Below are 23,136 nucleotides of genomic sequence, written 5' to 3'. Positions count from 1 at the left end.
GTGTTCTGTCCCAAATGGGAGACTGGCTCTCAGCATCATCAAACCCCTGCTCCAATATAAGCAAATCACTGAGCAATCATGTTACTGAAGCTGGGCTGCTGGACATATGGAAGCTTCTGCACCCGAGTAACAGAGACTTTATATTTTACTCCGAAACTCACTGCTGTCACTCTCGCATTGACTATTTATTTACAATTGAGTCAGAGTCTCATAGAGTCATTGACAGTGACATTCTCGCTATAACTCTCTCTGATCATAAGTCCATAGGCTTGTGACCTGGGTCAAAAATCTACTGCAAAGAGATGGCATTTGAATGCATCTTTCTTAAATGATGATGAGAAAATAATTACAACGTTGTCTATAACTTAATACTGTCCTTGACCCTATGAAACAGCGTGAAGGAACATTTAAGGGGCCGCATCATATCATTTACTTGTTCCAAAAGGAAGAAGAATAAATTAAAGTGATCAAATGCAAAAAGGTAATTCATAATTTAGAACAGCAACACAATAAGCAGCACGCATTAGCTTTGATGGTCACCCTCACAAAGGCACGCCGAGCTCTCGATACTTGGCTTTCAGAACAAGTTGAAGGGTGTTTATGAATTGCAAAACACAGACATTACGAGCATGTTAACAAGGCGAGCCTTGATAGTGGGGAAGGAAGCCACCAGGTCCATCGAGTCTGTACCGACTCTCCGACAGAACATCCCACCCAAGCACTTTCCCGCAACTCCACATATTTACCCCCGCTAATCCCCCTAAATGGATTAGTTAACTGAGGATTTGAACTATTTAAAGAATAAACTTGAAAAAACAAACTTGGCGACGGTTCAGTGAAGTTCAGGCATTCAAAGTATTTATGGATGATGGTGGAAAATACACAGAACAAGAAAATGAGGTTCTGGTAATTCAGAGTTGGTTAAGTGAAAAAATATAAAGCACAACAGACGAAAGATGATTGGGAAAAACAGGAATGCAGTGTGAAGGTTGTGATGCGATCAGCCATGGACTTGTTCAATGGTGGAGCAGTTTACAGGGACCGAGAGGTCAACATTTGCTCCTAATGTGTATGGTCGTATGAATTGCAAACTTGAACCTGTGCAGAACAGATGAGGATGGACGACAAATTCAAACAATATTTAACCCTGATTCCGAGACTTCGATTTTCTGATTTCCAAATTCTGACAACTAACTATTCAGACTCTGAGAAGTGAAATAATTAGTTTGCAATCTTCACTGTCATCACTTACCTTTTAGGTTACTGGGTACTTCCGATAAACCTTGTGGGATGTTCATGTAAACAAATGCATCAGGACCTGATTAAAGGAATTACAATCATGAAATCAGCTATGTGCAAGATCAGAAAAATCTGCAATGTTTAATTCACTGTGCGATTTTACTGTACCAAGTGTTGGTAATTCCCTCAGTATTTTCTCCAACTTTGGTAACCCACGGTGCATTTCCACAAAGGATTCCCACATCACCCTGAGAGCCCGAGAGCCTTTCTGTATCACCAGATTTAGGAGAAGTTTGGAACAGTCCGCGAGGTTCCCACTGTCTGCGATTTCATTTACTTTCTGTAAAGAATAATAAGGAGCGTATTGAAAAACCAGAGTGAAAGGTAAGCACTGGGAATGAGAAGGAAAGGATCTGTTCAGGGATTTCCCAGGTGTTTTGAGGACAGGAGGCAGTTCCTGGACTGGGTCCTGATCCATTCTGAACACTGAATAAAGATCACATTTTGATTCCGTCCTTAATTCAAACGACATATGAATAAACCAAATTTTTAATTTAAAATAATTTTCAAAGAGAGTGAGAAATCCCAGAGAACCAGCAATAATTTCAATGAGATTAATTCCATCTGAACTTCCGTGCCCAACATGACATCAGATTACTGTGAGACTATAGGATTCACTTTTTTATTATGCTGTGGCAGTGTATCATGTAAATGGCAAACACCGCCGCCATGTGTGTCGATAGTGGAGGGTGTGAATGCTGATGTTGGTGAGGTGGGGTGTCAATCAGGTGGCTGTTTTGTCCGGGATGCTGTCGAGCGTCTTGAAAGTTGTTGGAACTGCGCACATCCAGGCAACTGGAGACGATTCCATCACACTCTGACTGTGCCTTTTAGACGATGAATAGGCCTTGGGGAGTGAGGAAGTGAGTCACTCTCCACAGAATCTCTAGAATCTGACCTGCTCTCGTCACCAGTATTTTGTGCTTGGTACAATTCAGGTTCAGGTCAGCTGCACACACACACCACCCCCCCCACCCCCAGCATCGTGATAGTGGGGGATTCAATGATTGTAATGAAATTCAATCGCCAAGGAGGGAGGGGTGGAATCTCTTTTGATGGCATTTGTAATTGCCTGGCATTTTTGTAGCGCGAACGTTACTTGGCATATCGCAGCCCAGGCCTGACTGGTGTCCAGGTTTTCTTGCATATGTGCACCAATTGCTTCGGCATCTGTGGAGTTGCAAATTGTGCTGAAAATAGTGCAATCGTCAGCAAACACCCCACATCTGAGATTAAGTTATAACTACGATCACTGATACGTCTTTCTCTTGCCAGAATATTGCCATGGCCCAAAGCATTTACAGTTTACATTTATTTCGGTTATTTCATGATATCATTTGGAGTGAACTGAATTAGCTCAGGACTGACATCTGTGATGACAGGGACCTCAATAGACAGTCACAATAGATCATGTACTGGCTACTAAAACAGAAAAGGCTGGAAAATCTCAGCAGGTCTGACAGCATCTGTGGGGAGACAATAGAGCCAAAATTTCGTGCCCAGATAATCCTGCGTCAGAGCTCTGATGAAGGGTCATCTAGACTCGAAACGTTGGCTCTATTCTCTCCTCACAGGTGCTGTCAGACCTGCTGAGATTTTCCGGGGTTTTCTGTTTTTGTTTCACATTGCAGCATCCGCACTATTTTGCTTTAATTCTTTCTTTCAGCTCCTGCATTCTTCTGGCTAATAATATTTGCCAATGTTTCAGCTTTATCTTTTGTACTGGAATGCTCAGACATACTGAAACATATTTCATTAAGGACGTGGATATTTGGGGCGCCTAATACTCCAGATGGTTAGTTAATAAATCACACCAGCCATGGTCGAATCCGGCAGGGATGCAGAGCTTTGGATCCGATTCACTAGTTTTCGGGTCACTTCCCTCATGCTTGTTCTGCTGTTTGCTATAAAAGCATTCCCACGTTGAACCTTCACCAGTTTGACACCTGTTGTTGAGGTACCCCCGGCGCTATCAATGGCATCCCCTCCTTCACTGTTCATTCACTAGGACTGATACACTGGCAATAGCAGAGCAGATGATATGCTGGGCTGTGAAGGTCGAATACAATTCTGCTGCTCCTACTGATTGATCACAGTGCCTAATGGCTGCGCAGTTTTGACTCAACTGATCTGTACAAAACCTATCACATTTAACTCGTTGGTAAATCCACACAACACCTGAAGGTAAGTCAGGACTTTGCCTCCTAATGGAAAGTTTGTTGGTCACTCCGACAACTTTGATCATGTGCATCTGGAACAGACAGCCTGATCAGGAGGAGGTCAAATAAGTTAAACCTTTTGTTGATTCACTCACCGCCTGCCGCAGACCCAGTGCAGCAGCTATGCCCTTTAGGACGTTGCTAGCTCATTCAATGGTGGCGCTACTGAGCATGACTTGTTGATGGATATTTCAGTCCCCACCCAGAGTATATTTCCTGCCCTTGCCATCCTCAGTGCTTCCTCCAAACAGTGTGTTACATGGAGGAGCACTTGTTCATCAGATAGTGGGCATGGGAGGATGAAACCAGCAGGCAATTTCATTGCCACGCTTCCAACCGGATTAATGAGACTTCAGGGAGTTCAGACTCAATGTTGAGGACATCCAGGGCAATCCGTTCCCCACTGGATGTCTTGTTGGTCTTTCCTGTCAGCGGGACAGGTCATACCCAACAATGATGATGGTTGTATTTGGGACATTGTCTGCAAGTATGATGTTGAGAGGTTCATTGTTTCAGGGAACTGGTTGACTAGTCAGTGGGATAGCTTTCCGAATCTTAGCACTGGCCCCACATGATGAAATTTGTAGGGTCGACAGGGTTGGGAATGTAATTGTAATTTCCGGGTGAATCATTCGGTTTCAATACTTTTAGACTTTGCAGCCATTTAATAAAGCTGAGTTGCCTGTTAGACTCTTCAAGACGTAAGATGTTGAAGCCATTGAAAGGGTGCAGAGGAGATTTACAAGGATGTTGCCTGGATTGGGGGGCATGCCTTATGAGGATAGGTTGAGGGAGCTTGGTCTCTTCTCCCTGGAGAGACGAAGGATGAGAGGTGACCTGATAGAGGTTTACAAGATGTTGAGAGGTCTGGATAGGGTAGACTCTCAGAGGCTATTTCCAAGGGCTGAAATGGTTGCTACGAGAGGACACAGGTTTAAGGTGCTGGGGGGTAGGTACAGAGGCGATGTCAGGGGTAAGTTTTTCACTCAGAGGGTGGTGGGTGAGTGGAATCGGCTGACGTCGGTGGTGGTGGAGGCAAACTCGTTGGGGTCTTTTAAGAGACTTCTGGATGAGTACATGGGATTTAATGGGATTGAGGGCTATAGATAGGCCTAGAGGTAGGGATATGATCAGCGCAACTTGTGGGCCGAAGGGCCTGTTTGTGCTGTGGCTTTCTATGTTCTATGTAATCACACTGTTTTAGAGCTGGGGTCACATGTAGTCCAGACAAGGACAGCAGATCTCAGTCGACAAACAACATTATTGATTGGGATGGGTTTTTACATCAATGGATAATGTTTTCATGGTCAGCATTACCGAAACGAGATTTCAATTCAAGATGTATTAGTTGATTTTCATTTCCAAAATCTTCCATACTGGTTATTTGAAAGCATGTGCCCACAGTATTAGCCCGGATCTATGCATTATTAGTCAACGCCGTTATCTACATTGAGGAAGGGATGTGGTGGTAATTTGGCAACAAGTGCAGGTTAGAGGCTGCGAATTCTGCAAGGGTGACCTGTGCATATGGAGAAACATGGAAACCAGGAGCAGAAGAAGAACATTTATCCTCCGATCATGCTCCGCCATTCATTGAGATCATAGCTGACCATCTATCACAATGATGTGGAGATGCTGGCGTTGGACTGGGGTAAACACAGTCAGAAGTCTCAACACCAGGTTAAATTCCAACAGGTTTATTTGGTAGCAAATGGCTTTCGTAGCTAGTGGTTTTTGCTACCAAATAAACCTGTTGGACTTTAACCTGGTGTTGTGAGACTTCTTACTGCATCTATCTCAATGCCATATTCTCGCCTTCTATCCGTATCTTTTAAAAATGCATCTCTTTCTTGAATATATTCAGTGACTTGGCCTCATAATTCCACAGGTCTACTCCCCTTTAAGTAAAAAAAATTCTCCTCCTCTCCTAAATAGTCTCCCGTATCCTGAGACTGTGCCCCCTGGTTCTAGATTCCCCAACCATGGAAAACTGTAGTCTGTCCAGTGCTGTTAGGCTTGTATACATTTCAATCAGATCTCCTCTCATCCTTCTGAACTGTAGTGAAACTGGCAAACTTGAACAAATCCCCCCTCTTCGGACAGTGCGGCCAACTCTTGTGTCAGCCTCCGCTATATTTTCTCTATGGCAAATATATCCTTTCAAACCTGCACGCAATACGACAGCTGTGGTCTTGCCAAGGCGCTGTCCAGCTGCAGATGGACATGTCTAATTATGATCAGAAGTCCTTTTGCAATGAAGGCAACATTCCATTTACCTTCCCAGTTGCTTGAGGCATCTGCCTGTGCACTTTCACTGATTGGTGTACAAGGACACCCAGATCCCTCTGGCTGTTTACCCTTCCGATTATTTCACCATTTGAATAATACTCTCCTGTTTTTCCACACCACAGTGTATAATCTTACATTTAGTGGCATTCTCCTGCATCTGCCACTCAATCATCTGCTCACCCACTCACCTTGTCCAAACCACTTTGACAACTCCTTGTATCCTCCATTCCCTTAATCCCACCCAGTATTGTTTCATCAGTAAATTTGAAACTGTTACATTTGGTTCCCTCATCCTGATCATTTATATGTTTTGAGAAAAGTTGGGTGTGAAGCCCTGATACCGGTGGTACCGAACAAGTCACTGCTGCCATTTATTCTCACGCTCTTTTTCTTGTGTATAAATCAATTTGGATCCACACTAACAAATTATCCCCTAACCCAGCTGCTTTAATTTTGCCCACTGACTTATGAGGAATCATATCAAAAGCCTTCTGAAAGCACAAAAGCGATTCTTCTACTGGTTCTCTCTTAACTATTCTACTAATTACATCCTCAGAAAAGTCCTGTCGATTTTTAAAGCATTATTTGCCTTTTATAAACCCATGCTGGCTTTTTTCGTTCCCGTTAATGTTTTCGAACTAGTTTTTAAAATTTTTCTGGCAACTTCCCCACGACTGATGTCCGGCTAATTGGTGTGTAACGCTCTTTTTTCTCTTCCTACATTATTAAATAGTGGGATTACATTTACAACCCTCAATTCTGTAGGAACCGCTTCGGGGCTCATATCATTTTGGACAATGACCACCAGTGCATCCAATATTTTCAGAGCCACTTCCTTTAATACTCAGACGTCGAGTATCAGGTGCTGGTGATTTGCCGCTCTTTAAACCCATTAATATTCCCATCACATTTTTCTTACAAATACAGATTTCGTTCAATTCCGTATATTCATTTGGTTCCCTAACATATTTGGAAGTTGCTTTTTTCTTTTCTGTGCCCTCTTTTGTGACGACAGAATGAAAGTTTATGTTCAATTCTTCTGCCATTTCTTTATTTTCCATTGCAAATGTCCTTGCTTCTGATAAGAAGGGACCTCCATTGTCTTTATTTATTTTTTTCTCTTCGCATATTTACTGAGGCTTTTACTGTTCGTTTCTACTTGTCTGCAATTTTAATCTCATAATCTAATTCCTGCGCTGGATCATTTTTTAATCTTCTTTTGCTGAATTCAAAACATTTCCCATCATCAGCCTTGCTGCCTTTCTATGCCAATTTTATATGGCTCCACGTTGGTTTTAATATTATCCCTAATTTATTGAATAAGCCACGTTTGAGCCACATTTCATCAGGTTTTTTTGCGCCAGACAGGAAGTCAGCATTATTGTAATTCATGAAAACGTTGTTTAAAAATAAACCATTTCTTATCCACCATCAACCACATTAGTAAGGTTCCACCATCTATCCTTGATAATTCGCTTCACATACACTCTTAATTTCATTTGTTTAGATTCAGAGCCCTAGTTTCAGATTCAAATATTTAACTCTCGAACTTAATGAAACATTCTGTCATTTAATAGGTGCTCTTCTCCAAGGGAACGGCACAGGATTGTGAATTAATCCTTCATTACTCGTTGCACAGTATCTGGTTTAGAATAGCCTGTTCGCTGGTTGGCTCCTCAATGCATTTGTCTAAAAAGAACACTCCAGGAATGCCTCCTCTACTATACCATTGCTAATTTGGTTTGTCCAATCTACGTGTAAATTTAAGTCATCCATGATTTCAGTTGGACCCTTATTGCATGAATTCTGGATTTCGTGTTTAACACCTTAACTTCTACACCCCACATAGGCTGCAGCATTGCATGATGTCAGATCATCAACACCGTCAATTAGGAATAAATAAATAAATCCTGGCCTGGATGGTGACACGCACATCCAGAAAAGTATAAATTAAAGAAAGAGAAGCTCAACTTGTTGATGTTGGGGATTGAGGAGAAAGGGGTAAGGAACTTTACCTGGTTGTATGCAGTTTTAACATTTCAATGTTAAGTTGTCATGCAGTCAAAACAAGGATGTTACGAGAGTTGAGCAATTATTGTTAATGTGAGAATTTGTGAATGTTGGAATAATTCCACTCGGGCGGAGCAGAATACGGGATGTGTTGGTGCAAGTTTTCAAGATGCTGAAAGCAAGTAATGAAATCAATATACAGCAACAATGGGGAGCAGTTGGGTTTTTCGTTCCCAAAATTTTCATTTGTGTCCCTTTCCCAGTTTTTGTTTGACACATTTCCATCATTCCAACTCTTTTGTGTTTTAAACTGCTTTTCTCCCACCTGCCTTTGTTACCTCTCACTCTATTTTTTTCACCGCCACTAACACCATTTTCTTTTTTTTTCAGAATTATACCCAAACCGTTTCCTTTTTACAGATGCTGACAGGTCCTTTGGCTATTTTCACCTCTGCAGATCGTTTTGAGATCACAATACTTGCTATGTGTCTCCTTTTCTTTCCTATTTTCCAGTTTCCTTCCTGTCAAATTCTACAAAGATCTTGTTGCATTCATTATCATTAGTAGCGTGGGAATAAAATTATGTGGTATTGTGTATTTAACAACGAAATACTGATTTGAATCAGTGAGATAATCCTTCCTCCTCCTGCAATCAGATCTTTTCTTTTTTGGGACGCAGAAGTTAGGATTACACTCAACCACAATAGTGAGGAGGATTACATTTTTGGAAGTGCTGTCTTTCAGATGAGACGTTTACACAAGGTACAATCTGCCCATTGCAGTGGATGAAAAATGTCGCACAACACCATTTTAGAAAAGAGTCAGAGTTATGCCCCAATCAACATCGTAAGAAGATACATTATATGTTCATTATCACATTGTTACCCATGGGAATTTGATGTCTGAAAATTGCCTGACATGTTTCCTATAATACAACGACAGCAACTCAAAACTACTTCATTGAAAACAAGGAGTTTGGAGATGCTTGGTCGACATGAAAAACAATTTTTAAACACAAAATATTTTTATACGATTGTGTAATTGAAGATGCCTCAGTACAAAATAATTATTGAAGGAAGCAGTTGGATGAAGGGGCTAGATGAGTAGCTCTTGGGTACACCGGACCTATCTTTCACCCATTGTCCTTCAAGGTGGGAGAGGCGTAGGCTTTGGACGTTCTGTTAAGGGAGTGTTAGTGATTTGCTGCAGTGCATCTTTTACGAGGTGCACATGCTGACATTGTGACGTGGGAGGAAATATTTTTAAGAACAAATTCCATGCAAATCAAGTGGGCAGCTTTATTCTAGATAGTGTTTAGCTGCTTAGATAATGTTGGACACAATGATCCATGATTGTGAAGTGTATTCCGTCACGTTGCCCATTTTTGTCTTGTGGATTATTTGCAGACTTTGGGAATTCAGGAAGTGAGCCTTGCAGCAAATTCCCAGCCTCTGACTCTTCTCGTTGAGTTTGTTTTCAATTGTAACTCTCATGGTTGTTGAAGGGGGTTTCCGCAATGCTAATGTGACTTAGTGTCAAACAGGGATGGAGTTGTGTGGCAGGAATATCACTGACCATTTACTAGACTGGATATTGTCCCGTTCCTGATATCTGAGGAGTTACAGATTAAGTTGTACATTTTAAAATCAATACTAAAACACCTCCACTTCTGACCAATTGATAGCAGATAGGTCATGAAACAGCTGGAGATATTTTCAGAGAACACAGGACGTTGAGGAACTCTAGTATCAGGGCCATGGGTCTGCCATGATTGACCTCGAACAATCATGACTATCATTGTGCTAGGTATGACTGCAGCCATTGCAGAGATTTAGCGCAGTTCCCATTCATTTCTATCGCCTTAGCATTCCATGACAGAGTTCAATCAAATAATGTTGTGACGTCAGAGGCAGACACTCGTGTTGGTCCATGAATGGACCAAGGGTTTAATGAGATCAGGAGGCAAGTGATACTGGCAGTACCTAAAAGGAACTTCAATTATCATGTTATTAAATGCTTAAAGTGTATTTATTCATGTTACATAGAGGCTTGCATTAAGAATGCAATGTAGTGACCGAGGAAATCCCGTCGTTGTCACGCTCCAGCGCCTGTTCAGGTACATTGAGGGAGAATTTCACATGGTCAATGCACCTAACCATCACGTCTTTCAGACTGTCGGAGGAAAGCTGAACACCCGACGGAAACGCACACAAAAACTCGGCAGCACGGTTCCAAAGTAGTTAGCAGTGCTGCCTCATAGCGCCACGGACCTGGGTTCAATTCCCGGCTTGGGTCACTGTGTGGAATCTGCACAGTCTCCCAGTGTCTGCGTGGGTTTCTTCCGGGTGCTCTGGTTAGGTGCATTGGCCATGCTAAATTCACCCTCAGTGTTCCCGAAAAGGCGCTGGAGTATGGCAACTGGGGGATATTCACAGTCACATCTTTGCAGAGTTAATGCAAGCCTACTTTTCACAACAATAAATAAACTTTAAAACGTGGAGAACATGCAGACACCACGTAGAAAATGACTCAAACCAGGAATCGAACCCGGGTTCCCAGCGCTATGAGGCAGTAATGCTAACCACTGTGCCACTTTGCCGTCCCATACTGCAAAGTATCTGCAACTTTAAGTCACTGGTAATTACTCATTTTATCTCTGCCACTTAGTGGGAGGAGGCTTGTGGGGTGCAAATTTTCCATATGGATTTGTCCTGTTTTGGGCAAATGGGATAGACATTTTTTTACACGTTGTTGGGTGTATTCCATGTTGCCAGCATTGTAGCTGTATTGGAACAGTTGTCTTTTTAGGAGAGCAGCAAGAGAGACCATGGCTTCTTACTGTTCAGCAAATTATTCTTCCTCTAATTTCATCAGGTCTGCGATGTGAAAATGGACAAAATCACTAAACCCACTATATCCTGGACTTACATGACTTTCTTTCACACCAATATGATCGCATGCTGTAAACATCAGACAGAGTCTCGCCACTCCTTCAATCGCCTGTTCTAGTCTGTCCCGGTAGAATTTGGTCAACAGCAACAGTTGGTCATCTTCACAGTTTGTCAAGAACTCAGTGATTTTAGAGTTTGGATCTGTGAACAGAAATTGGAAAAAAATGAAACACAATGAGTTCCTATATAGGCTGTTTTAATTTCCCGTAAACTTAAAACAACCCACTGAAATGTCATGTGAGCCATGTTATCAACTATCTTTCAGAAAACATTTGTGATATTTATCTCATTTGTGAATAAAACCCATATATCCAGCTGACCTCCAAATCACTTCATACCCCTGGTTAGTAAGAAGCAATTCACTTTAAATTACCAATATCAATTACCTTTTTTGCAGGAAATGTTTTTGCGTTTAGAAGCATTTTCCAATTTCATTCCGGAAAGGTTTTGCCTTTATTTTAACTGCAATCGCCACAGCCGGGATTGGTCTATTCAGGAGCTTGTCTCGCTTGTAACATCACTTCTATCCCTACATGCTCTTGTTCTCTGGACATAAAATCCAACATTAAATTGTTTGTTTTACTTTTTGCTCCCTTTTCACGATATTTTAACAATCTATATTCAGGGATTCTCAAGGTTCTGTAGAGCTTCCAAGTTTCTAGGTTTTCCACATTTGGAAAGGGCCCTGTTCTATCCCTTATTGAAAGTGAAGGACCTGATATTGGCCTGCATTTTAATCTATTTGCCACAAATGTGCCAGTTCACTTAATTTACTGATATTTCTTTGCATATTGCCAGCTGTACTGACTACGATGTTTCAATAACTTTGTGTCATAATCAGTTTTATATATCCAATTTTTTATTCCATCATCGAGGCTGTCAATAAATTTGGTTAGTAATTGTGAGCCTAACACAGATGCTTCTGGAACACAGCAAGTTGCATCCTGACAGTCAGCCTAAATGTCCATTTACCTCATCTCTATCGCTTGCTTTTCCACCAATTTTACAATGAGGTCAAAAATGTGCCTTCAATTGCATGACAGACATTTTAAGAAACTCTGTCCAAATGCCTGCTGGATGTCTATGTAAGCAATGCCTATCGACATGCACTAGACATTGCTTTCAGCACAACTTCATTGTATCAGCTTTACTGGTTTATAATTTGCTGCTGCTATATTCTTCTCTGTTCCTTGTGTGAACTGCAGGTTCATGAATGAGGTCTGGATTCATTAACAGGACGGTGAAAACTTGGGAGTGTTTTCTGAACCTACCATTGTCCAATGTCAATCTTTTTGAAGATATTGGATATACTCCGCTGTTGAAACCTTCAGCCATTTTTGTGACAGGTGTTTTCGATTCTGGTGCTCTGAAATAAACAAATCCACAGCAGGGTTAAATGGAAACTGTGAAGTGAAAATGCCTTGTTTGTATCTTTAAGCAGCAACGTGATTTCCAAATTTTATATGGGGACGATCTTTTGATATTTACAATCTCACAAACACCATGTAGATATATATAACTGGTAGATCTGACGGTGACCCCACCACCTTGGTACTGTTGGTACTGCCTCTTCAAAAAATCATCTTGATCTCATTTGCCCTTGAAAATCCCTGGCCCATGTCCAGCCTCCCTTTTCTCCAAAACACATGACCATAACTTTACCTGCTAAATGTAGACACAACTTTCTTGGAGCTTGTTTGAATACATCTAACTAGGTTTCCACCTATGCCACAATACTGAAACAGCTCTTATCAAAGTCAAACATTACATTCTAGCAGAAATAAAATGGTCAGTGAAGTATCTTCAGCCGACTCTACGTCTCTGAAGCCTTTGGCACAGTTGATCACATGATCATCCTCTTCACTGCCTTCCAGCTGGGTGGAAATTATCCCTGTCTTTTTGCTTATCCAGTAAATCGCAGAGCACATATCACTGGCATTGGTTTATCTTCCCTATCCCATTCTCTGGAGTCCCACCAGTGGGCTATCTGTTTCTCATAAATATATTGCTTGTCAGCAAATTTTAAAAAGTGTTACACATGCAAGATGATCTTACTAACTGCCCTGAAACTGGCTTCTTGTATCCTAACTTGCACCATGTCTCATTAACCCTAGATCCTTGTACACCATCTGGAACCTCAATCGAGCTTTTCAAATATATCCACTGACTCACACGTCCCAGCCAGATATTATAGTCCAGCCTTAGATGTTGGCAATATTTCCGCACTCCTGAAAGTTTGACCAGCCCTTATTTGGATTCTTCGACACATGGGCCCCTTGCCTTCAGCTGCCAAGAGACTACACTCTGGAATACTCATCCCAAACATCTTCCAGCCTGTGGAACCCTTTCTTTAATTAAGAGCTATGGATCTGAACAAACTGGTTTAGCATTGGGAGATATAGTGGCAGAGTGGCTAGCACTACTGTCTCACATCTCCAAGGACCTGCCTTCGATTCCCGGCTTGGTCACTGTCTGTGTGGAGTTTGCACATTCTCCCCGTATCATTGTGGGTTTCCTCAGGCTGCTCCGGTTTCCTCCCACAGTCCAAAGATGTGTGGCTTAGGTTGATTAGTCATGCAAGATTGTCCCTTAGTGTGGCGGGATGTGTTAGTTAGAGTGATTAATGGGGTAACTGCGTGGGGTTGTGGGGATAAGTCCAAGATGCGATTGTTGTCGGTGCAAACTCGATGGGCTGAATGGCCTCTTTCTGCACTGTGGGGTTTCTATTATTTCTGTGAGGTTTCTGGGTGTCCTTCCTTGTACTACTTACCTTGGGATATGGCATCAAGTAGGTAGACTATCAGGAGAAAATTGAAACGTCAAAACACAATCTCTGTAAAGAGATTCAATCTCGATCCCAGACCTTGCAATGCCCTCCAGGGAAGGAATTTCTCGCTCGTGCCGGTGGACATGGCAAGCTCCCCTTCCAGGGAAACCAGCAGTAAACCTGGCCACAGAAAATGAGTAAATTATCTGAAGGAGAACCCTATCGAATCTGGTCTTCCTGGAGCCAGTAATAGCCTACAAGGCCAAAGCAGGAACGGGAGGGGCTTCCCTCCTGTTACTGCACATCCTCCCCATCTTCACTTCCACCACTCCCCCCTTCGCTTCATCTACTGTGGGTGCACCGAGATCGGAAACAGGGGGCAGAACTGCAAAAATTAAGTTACATGCTTTTCAGAAAATGTGTGTAGTCAAGGAGAACTTCCCGTAAAAGTGTTCCATGGAATCCTAAATGCCTCAAATGAAGCAAGAACTGCGAATGTGTGTGAACAGAAGCAACTGACAGCTCTAAGTGATTGCTCCTTGCAACATCCCTCCAACGCAAGTCCACATGGTGAGGAAGATTCCGATATTTTGAACCCTCAACCTGGGATTGTGTCTGTCTGAATGATAACGATGAGCTCTACCCTCCTCGGGTTGGGCACTGTCTGATCTCAATCACTACATCTTGCCTAGTTAACAAACTTTCTGATCTCACTGGCTCCATCTACCCAGGGTCACATAATGTCTGATCTCACTGACTCCATCCTCCCCGGGTTAAACACTATCTGGTCTCACTGACTCCATCCTCCCCGGGTTAAACACTATCTGATCTCACTGACTCCATCCTCCCCGGGTTACACACTGTCTGATCTCACTGACTCCATCCTCCCCGGGTTACACACTGTCTGATCTCACTGACTCCATCCTCCCCGGGTTACACACCGTCTGATATTTCACTACTTTCCCCATGTTTCTGTCCCGGGTCTGTTCACATTTTGGGTGAAAAGTGGAAATTGGCTATTTGCTCTCCGAGCTGAGGATAGATGTACAGAAACAGCGTGTGTTTGAAAAATGTAACAGTAACAGGATGTATACTCAGTGTTATAATGCTGTGCCTATTCAGACTAGAATCACCCAGAAACACTCAGTTTTGATGCTGTCTGTATTCAGACTAGAATCACCCTGATATACTCTGTAATAATGCTGTCCGTATTCAGACCAGAATCTGCACGGTGCAACAGTGATTAGCACCGCTGCCTCACAGTGCCAGGGACCAGAGTTCAATTCCCAGCTTGGGTCACCGTCTGGGTGGAATTTGCACATTCTTCCCATGTCCACGTGGGTTTACTCCAGGCGCTCCGGTTTCCTCCCACAATCCAAAGATGTGCGGGTGAGGTGCATTGGCCATGCTAAATTGCCCCTTAGTGTCAGAGGGACTGGCTGGGATACATGCATGGGGTTGTGGGGATAGGGCCCGGGTGGGATAGTGGTCAGTGCAGACTCGATGGGCCAAATAGCCTCCTTCTGCACTGTAGGATTCTATGATTCTATAATCACCCAAACATACTCTGTTATAATGCTCTCTGTATTCAGAGCACAATCGCCCAGATATATTCAGTGTTGATGCTGCGTCAGAAGCTTTTTCCCCAGGGTGGAAGAATCAGTTACTCGGGGCTATGGGTTTTAGGTGCGAGGGGCTGGGTTTAAAAGAAATGTACGAGGCAAGTTTTTTTGCACAGGTGGTGGGTGCCTGGAACTCGCTACCAGGGGATGTAGTTGAAGTGGATACGACAGTGACTTTCAAGGTTTATTCACCAAAGAGAAGGACTTGGTGGATGATGAGTCTGGGAAAGGATGTGTAGATAGTTTGAGTCATGTTGAGATCAAAGAGGAGGTGGTATTGGGGTTCTTGAGAAACATTAAGGTAGACAAGTCCCCAGGGCCTGATGGGATATACCCCAGAATACTGAGAGAAGCAAGAGAGGAAATTGCTGGGGCCTTGAGAGATATCTTTGTATCCTCACTGGCTACAGGGGAGGTCCCAGAGGATTGGAGAATAGCCAATGTTTCTCCTTTGTTTAAGAAGGGTAGCAAGAATAATCCAGGTAATTACAGGCCAGTGAGCCTTACATGAGTGGTAGCGAAATTATTGGAGAGGATTCTTCGAGACAGGATTTATTCCACTTGGAAATAAGTGGACATATTAGTGAGAGGCAACATGGTTTTGTGAAGGGGAGGTCGTGTCTCACGAACTTGATCGAGTTTTTGGAGGAAGTGATGAAGATGATTGATGAGGGGAGGGCAGTGGATGTTGTCGACATAGACTTCAGTAAGGCCTTGGACAAGGTCCCTCATGGCAGACTGGTGCAGAAGGTGAAGTTGCATGTGATCAGAGGTGAGCTGGCAAGGTGGATACAAAACTGGCTTGGTCAAAGAAGACAGAGGGTAGCAGTGGAAAGGTGCGTTTCTGAATGGAGGGCTGTGACAAGTGGTGTTCCTCAGGGATCAGTGCTGGGACCTTTGCTGTTTGTAATTTATAAATGATTTGGAGGAAATTGTAACTGGAGTGATGAGTAAGTTTGCGGATGACACAAAGGTAGGTGGATTTGCGGATAGGGATGAGGACCATCAGAGGATACAGCAGGATATAGATCAGTTGGAGACTTGGGCAGAGAGATGGCAGATGGAGGTTAATCCGGACAAATGTGAGGTAATGCATTTTGGAAGGTCTAACACAGATAGGAAATATACAATAAATGGCAGAACCATTAGGAGTATTGATAGGCAAAGGGATCTGCGTGTACAGGTACACAGGTCACAAAGTGGCAATGCAAGTGGAGAAGGTAGTCCTGAAGGCATATGGCATGCTTGCCTTCATCAGCCAGGGTATTGAGTTTAAAAATTGGCAAGTCATGTTGACGCTTTACAGAACCCGAGTGAGGCTGCACTCGGAATATCGTGTTCAATTCTTGTCGCCACACTACCAGAGGATGTGGAGGCTTTGGAGAGGGAACAGAAAAGATATACCAGCATGTTGCCTGGTATGGAGGGCATTAGCTATGAAGAGAGGTTGGAGAAACTTGATTTGTTCTCACTGGAGTGATGGACGTTGAGGGGAGACCTGATAGAAGTCTACAAGATTATGAGAGGCATGGACAGAGTGGATAGTCAGAAGCTTTTTCCATGTGTGGAAGAGTCAATTACGAGGGGGCATAGGTTTAAGGTGCGAGGGGCAAGGTTTAAGAGAGATGTACGAGGCAGATGTTTTACACAGAGTGGTGGTTGCGTGGAACTCGTTGCTGGGGGAGGTAGTGGAAGCGGATACGGTAGTGACTTTTAAGGGGCGTCTTGATAAATCCATGAATGAGATGGGAATAGAGGGATATAGTCCCCGGAAGCGTAGGGGGTTTTAGTTAAGTCGGGCAGCATGGCCGGTGCAGTCTTGGAGGGTCGAAGGGCCTGTTCCTGTGCTGTAATTTTTGTTCTTTGTGCGTCTTGACAAATACATGAATAGGATGGGGATAGAGGTATATGGCCCCCAGAAGAGTAGTTTTTTTTTTAGTTCAGACAGCATGGTCGGTGCAAGCTTGGAGGGCACTCTGGTCATGCGCATGCATAGTGCTGGACATGATGGTCCGTGCACATCCGTTAACACCAAGGCCGGGGCTTCGATGCTTCCCCTTCTCTGATTGATGGATCTCGGTGTCAATCACCCTCCCTTAAACAGCGAGGAAGCTCAGTCTCATTCTGGTCACTGACTGACACAAAACAAAATCCAGAAAATATGAGACAAAAACAGAACAGAAAAATAAGAGAAAGAAACAGGTAACAGTTCAGGCGGAGAGAGAGAGAGAACAGTTCAAAGAGGAAAGTTTTAAACGGAAATTGATAAAGCCTCATCTTTTCATTGTCCTTGTGCCAAGATCCATTGGTGTCCATGGCACCAAGGAGTTCCTCCCTCCTTTCCTTCCAAACACCTTGTGACTGACTCCCTCCCTCTCTCTTCAATCTTCCCCATTCACTTTTCCCATTCTCCACTGCTCTGACCAATTGTGTGGGACAATATTACTTTTCATTGATCAGACTCTGTTCCAACATCAGCAGGAGTTAATTGAGGAACCTCACCCCATCAAGGAACCACACCAGGGATTTACAAACTTACAGGAAGAGGAGTAAGTGAACATTCATTTTCATTCAATGAGATGATTGTTCACCCGTTACTGAACACAATCTACCAGGTTGATAATTCACCGAACATCCACTGCTCAGTTTGCTGAAAATTATCAATTTCAGAAACCATAAATTTGCACAATTTGTTTTTCTAACCACTCAAAACCACAATTGGTTCCCACCTCCACCTCTCACTCCCTCTCTCCCTTTCCCTTCTTCTCTCACCTTTTCCCTCTCCCTATTCTCCCTCCAAGGGGTGCAGCAGCTGCTGACACAGGAAAACCTTCTGTTCTTTGCTAAAATGAGGAGGGACATTTCTGCAAGGTGACTGAGACTGTGGAGCGCTGGCATGCGAGGGAAAAGCTCAGAGATTGAAATGCCAGTGAAATTCTGCATCTTGCAACATGCATCTTAACAAAATAGACCAGATCAACAAAGGGATAACTTCAAATGTGGCTTCTTAAAAATGAGCAGAATCTCAAAGAAAACTTAAACAAAGCAAAATACGATGAAATGAGTTCAAACACACTCTGGTCCTCTCCACCAGGTAAGGAAAGCTTTTATGTTTCAGGGAGATATCGCATTCTCCCATTCTAGGCACACCTGGCAGGGAACATAGCTGCCAGATCACTGATGACAAGGCGACTATGGCAGGGAGGACCTGGAAACTACCATTATCACAAAAGAGGTATGTTGGGCAAACTAATGGGTTAAAGGCAGACAAGTGTCCTGGCCCTGATGGAATGCATCGCAGGGTACTAAAACAGATGGTGGGGAAAATAGCAAATGCATTATGTGGTCGGGAAAATGCTTGAATCTATCAAGGAAGAAATAGCGAGACATCTGGATAGAAATTGTCCCATTGGAAAAATGCAGCATGGGTTCATGAAAGACAGGTCATGTTTGACTAAGATGGTGGTATTTTTTGAGAACATTACATGCTCAGTGGACAGTGGGGAACCTGTGGATGTGATGTATTTGGATTTCCAGAAAACATTTGACAAGGTGCCGCACCAAAGGCTGCTGCATGAGATAAAGGTGTGCGGTGTTACGGGTAATGTAATGGATAGAGGATTGGTTAACTAACAGAAAGAAAAGAGTGTGGGTAAATGGGTGTTTTTCTGGTTGGCGATCAGTGACTAGTGATGTGCCTCAGGGATCAGTGTTGGGACTGCAATTGTTTACGATTTACATTGATGATTTGGAGTTGGGGACCGTGCAGTGTGTCAAAATTCACAGCTGACACCATGATGAGTGGCAGAGCAAAGTGCACAGAGGACGCTGAAAGTCTGCAAAGGAATATAGATAGCCTAAGTGAGTGGACGAGTGTCTGGCAGATGGAGTACAATGTTGGTAAATGTGAGGTCATCCATTTGGATAGGAATAACTGCAAAATGGACTATTGTTTAAATGGTAAAAAATTGGAGCATGCTGCTGTGCAGAGGGACCTGGGTGTCCTTATGCAAGGATCACTAGCAGTTGGTTTGCAGGTGCAGCAGGTAATTAAGGCAAATAAAATTTTGTCTTTCATTGCTGGAGGGATGGAGTTTAAAAACAATGAGATTACGTTGCAGCTGTATAAGGTGCTGGTGAGGCCACACCTAGAACACTGTACAGTTTTGGTCTCCTTACTTGAGAAAAGACATATTGACAGGACGCAGAGGAGATTCACTAGGTTGATTCCAGAGTTGAGAGGGTTGGCTTATGAGGATAGACTGAGTAGACTGGGGCTGTATTCACTGGAATTCTGAAGAATGATCTTATAGAAACATATAAGATTATGAAGAGAATAGATAAGATAGAAGCAGGGAAGTTGGTTCCACTGGCAGGTGAAACTAGAACTACGGGGCATGGCCTGAAAATAAGGGCAGCAGATTTAGGACTGAGTTGAGGAGAAACTCCTTCACACAAAGCGTTGTGAATCTGTGGAATTCCCTGCCCGGTGAAGCAGTTGAGGCCAACTCATTGAGTGTTTTTAAGGCAGGGATAGATACATTTCTGAATAAAAGGAATTAAGGGCTATGGTGAGTGGGTGAGTAAATTCAGCTGAGACCACAAAAAGATCAGCCATGATCTTATTGAATGGTGGAACAGGCTCGAGGGGCCAGATGGCCTATTCCTGATCCTAGTTCTCATGTTCTTATAGCTGCAGTCGATGGGTAACTGGACGACCCACTCAAACTCCCGTTGCCTGGACCTAGATTAGCCCACCTACCTGACATCAAAAGAAGATTCAACAGGAGTGTTAGAAATGTTTCAATTACTGTATTTTCATCAACACATTCATGAAGTTCACAAACTATCTGATCTCAGAGGCTCCATCCTCCCTGGGTTACACACTGTCTGATTGCACTGACTCCACACTCTCCAGGTTAGACACGATCATCTCACTGGCTCCATCCTCCCTGGGATATGCACTGTCTGATCTCACTGCCTCCATCCTCCCCAGGTAATACACCGTCTGATCTCAATGGCTCCATCCTCCCCGGATGACACACTGTCTGATCTCGCTGACTCCATCCTCCCTGGGATATGCACTGTCTGATCTCACTGCCTCCATCCTCCCCAGGTAATACACCGTCTGATCTCAATGGCTCCATCCTCCCCGGATGACACACTGTCTGATCTCGCTGACTCCATCCTCCCTGGGATATGCACTGTCTGATCTCACTGCCTCCATCCTCCCCAGGTAATACACCGTCTGATCTCAATGGCTCCATCCTCCCCGGATGACACACTGTCTGATCTCGCTGACTCCATCCTCCCTGGGATATGCACTGTCTGATCTCACTGCCTCCATCCTCCCCAGGTAATACACCGTCTGATCTTAATGGCTCCATCCTCCCCGGATGACACACTGTCTGATCTCGCTGACTCCATCCTCCCTGGGATATGCACTGTCTGATCTCACTGCCTCCATCCTCCCCAGGTAATACACCGTCTGATCTCAATGGCTCCATCCTCCCCGGATGACACACTGTCTGATCTCGCTGACTCCATCCTCCCTGGGATATGCACTGTCTGATCTCACTGCCTCCATCCTCCCCAGGTAATACACCGTCTGATCTCAATGGCTCCATCCTCCCCGGATGACACACTGTCTGATCTCGCTGACTCCATCCTCCCTGGGATATGCACTGTCTGATCTCACTGCCCCCATCCTCCCCAGGTAATACACCGTCTGATCTCACTGCCTCCATCCTCCCCGGATGACACACTGTCTGATCTCGCTGACTCCATCTTAGGCAGAAAGAAAGTGGAAATTCCCTATTTTTAAACAAGCTCTTTACAATAAAGGCAAAAATGCCATTTTCCTTCTTAACACCTCATAGAATCCCTACTGTGCAGAAGGAGGCCATTCAGTCTACCCAGTCTGCACCAATCACAATCCCACCCATCCTTGTCACCCCACATATTTGCCCTGCTGATCCCTTTGACACGAAGGGGCAATTTAGCATGACCAATCAACAGAACCTGCACATCTTTGGAGTGTGGGAAGGAACTGGAGGACTTGGAGGAAACCCATGCAGACCCGAGGAGAATGTACAAATTCCGCACAGACAGTCACACAAGCCGGGAATCGAACCTGGTTCCTCGGTGCTATGAGACAGCAGTGTTATAACCATTGTACCAGCTGTATCTGAGGTGATCATTGCAGATTAGAGAGCAGCTTCCTCGATGGTCAACTGATGGAATGCGACTGGGCCGGATGGGGTACCGGAACAATCACTCAGATCATGCTCAGATCAGTTGGTGGGGGTATTCGCAGACATTTTCAACATGTCCTTACAACAATCTAAGGTCCCTATCTGCTTAAAGAAAACGACCATTATCCCAATACCAAAGAAAAGCTTTGCAGCATGCTTAATGACTATTATTCAGTGGCTCTGACATCCATCATTATGAAGTATTTCGAAAGGCGAGTCATGGCATTCATCAATTCCAGCCTCCCAACTGCGTGGATCACAACAGTTCGCCTCCCACCACTACTGGTCCACAGGAAACCCCATCACCCTGGCCCTGCACTCAACGCTGGAACACTAGATAACAAATACACCTATATCAGACTCTTATTTATTGACTACAGCTCAGCCTCCAACAACATTATTCCGACAAAACTCATCTCCAAACTCAGTTGCCTGGGCCTCGGCTCCTCCCCCTGCGACTGGATCCTGAACTTCTTAACCAAGAGACCACAATCAGTAAGGATAGGCAACAACACCTTCTCCACGATCTTCATCAACACCAGTGCCCCAGAAGGCTGTGTTCTCGGCCCCTACTATATTCCTTATACACTTATGACTGTGTGGCCAAATTCGCCTCCAACTCGATTTTTAAGTTTGCCAATGACACCACCGCAGTGGGTTGGATCTCAATGACAAGACTGAGTACAGGAATGAGATAGAAAATCTGGTGAACTGGTGCGGCAACAATAATCTCTCCCTCAATGTCAACAAAATGAAGGAGATTGTCATTGACTTCAGGAAGCGTAGAGGAGAACGTGCCGCTGTCTACAGCAACCTGGGCAAGTAGAAAGGATCCTGAGGTTCAATTTTTCATGTGTCCAGATCAGCAACAACCTGTCCTGGTTCCCTCTGCCGACACTATAGTTAAGAAAGCCCCACCAATGCCTCATCAGAAGACGAAGGAAATTTGGCATGTCAGTTACAATTCTCACCAACTTTTACAATTGCACCACAGAAAGCATTCTTTCTGGTTGTATCAAAGTTTGGTTTGACTCCTGCTCTGCCTAAGACCACAAGAAACTTCAAAAGGTCGTGAATAAAGCCGAATCCATCACGCAAACCAGCCTCCTATCCATTGACTCTGCCTACACTTCCTGCTGCCTCGGCAAAGCAGCCAGCACAATTAAGGACCCCACTGCACCCCAGACATTCTCTCTTCCACCTTCTTCCCTCGGGAAAAAGATACAAAAGACTGAGGTAATGCACCAACCGACTCAAGAACAGCTTCATCCCTGCTGCCATGACTTTTGAATGGACATTGCTTTAAATTGATCTTTCTCTGCACCCAAGCTATGCCTTTAACACGGCATTCTGCACCCTTTCATTTCCTTCTCTATGAACGGTATGCTTTGTCTTTATGGTGCACAAGAAACAATACTTTTCACTGTATGTTAATACATGTGATAATAATAAATCAAATCAAAACCTTGTTGCCCCTTGATGGACATGCCAGCTAACGTTTAGTGATTCATGTAATGAAATACCTGGATCTCTCTGTACTTTACTCACCTGCAGTCTGTCTCCTTTTAGACAACAATCTGCCTTTTGATTCCACCTACTTGAAGTGCATGACCTCACACTTGCCCACATTAAATTCCACTTGCCAAGTTTTCACCTAGTCACCCAGTCTATCTGTATCCGTTTGCAGCATCACAATATCCTCATCACAACATGCCCTTCCAACTA

At 43.8% G+C, this 23,136-nt stretch overlaps 1 protein-coding gene across 1 annotated transcript in view; it reads right to left on the bottom strand.

Moving 5' to 3' along the window:
• Nucleotides 1-23,136, bottom strand: part of LOC144486490 (NACHT, LRR and PYD domains-containing protein 3-like) — an 81,037-nt gene that overhangs the window by 50,632 nt on the left and 7,269 nt on the right. The window contains exons 2-5 of the mRNA XM_078204534.1: nucleotides 12,040-12,134; nucleotides 10,746-10,909; nucleotides 1,408-1,579; nucleotides 1,253-1,318 (exon numbers count right to left, since the gene is read on the bottom strand). Coding sequence (XP_078060660.1) covers nucleotides 1,253-1,318; nucleotides 1,408-1,579; nucleotides 10,746-10,909; nucleotides 12,040-12,103 — 466 coding nt within the window. The 5' untranslated portion in view covers nucleotides 12,104-12,134. The remainder of the gene's footprint in view (nucleotides 1-1,252; nucleotides 1,319-1,407; nucleotides 1,580-10,745; nucleotides 10,910-12,039; nucleotides 12,135-23,136) is intronic.

This window comes from Mustelus asterias, unplaced genomic scaffold (genome assembly GCF_964213995.1).
Source record: "Mustelus asterias unplaced genomic scaffold, sMusAst1.hap1.1 HAP1_SCAFFOLD_366, whole genome shotgun sequence".
Taxonomy (NCBI): domain Eukaryota; kingdom Metazoa; phylum Chordata; class Chondrichthyes; order Carcharhiniformes; family Triakidae; genus Mustelus; species Mustelus asterias.
Note: the sequence above shows the minus strand (reverse complement) of the source record. Positions and strands in the feature narration are given on the sequence as shown.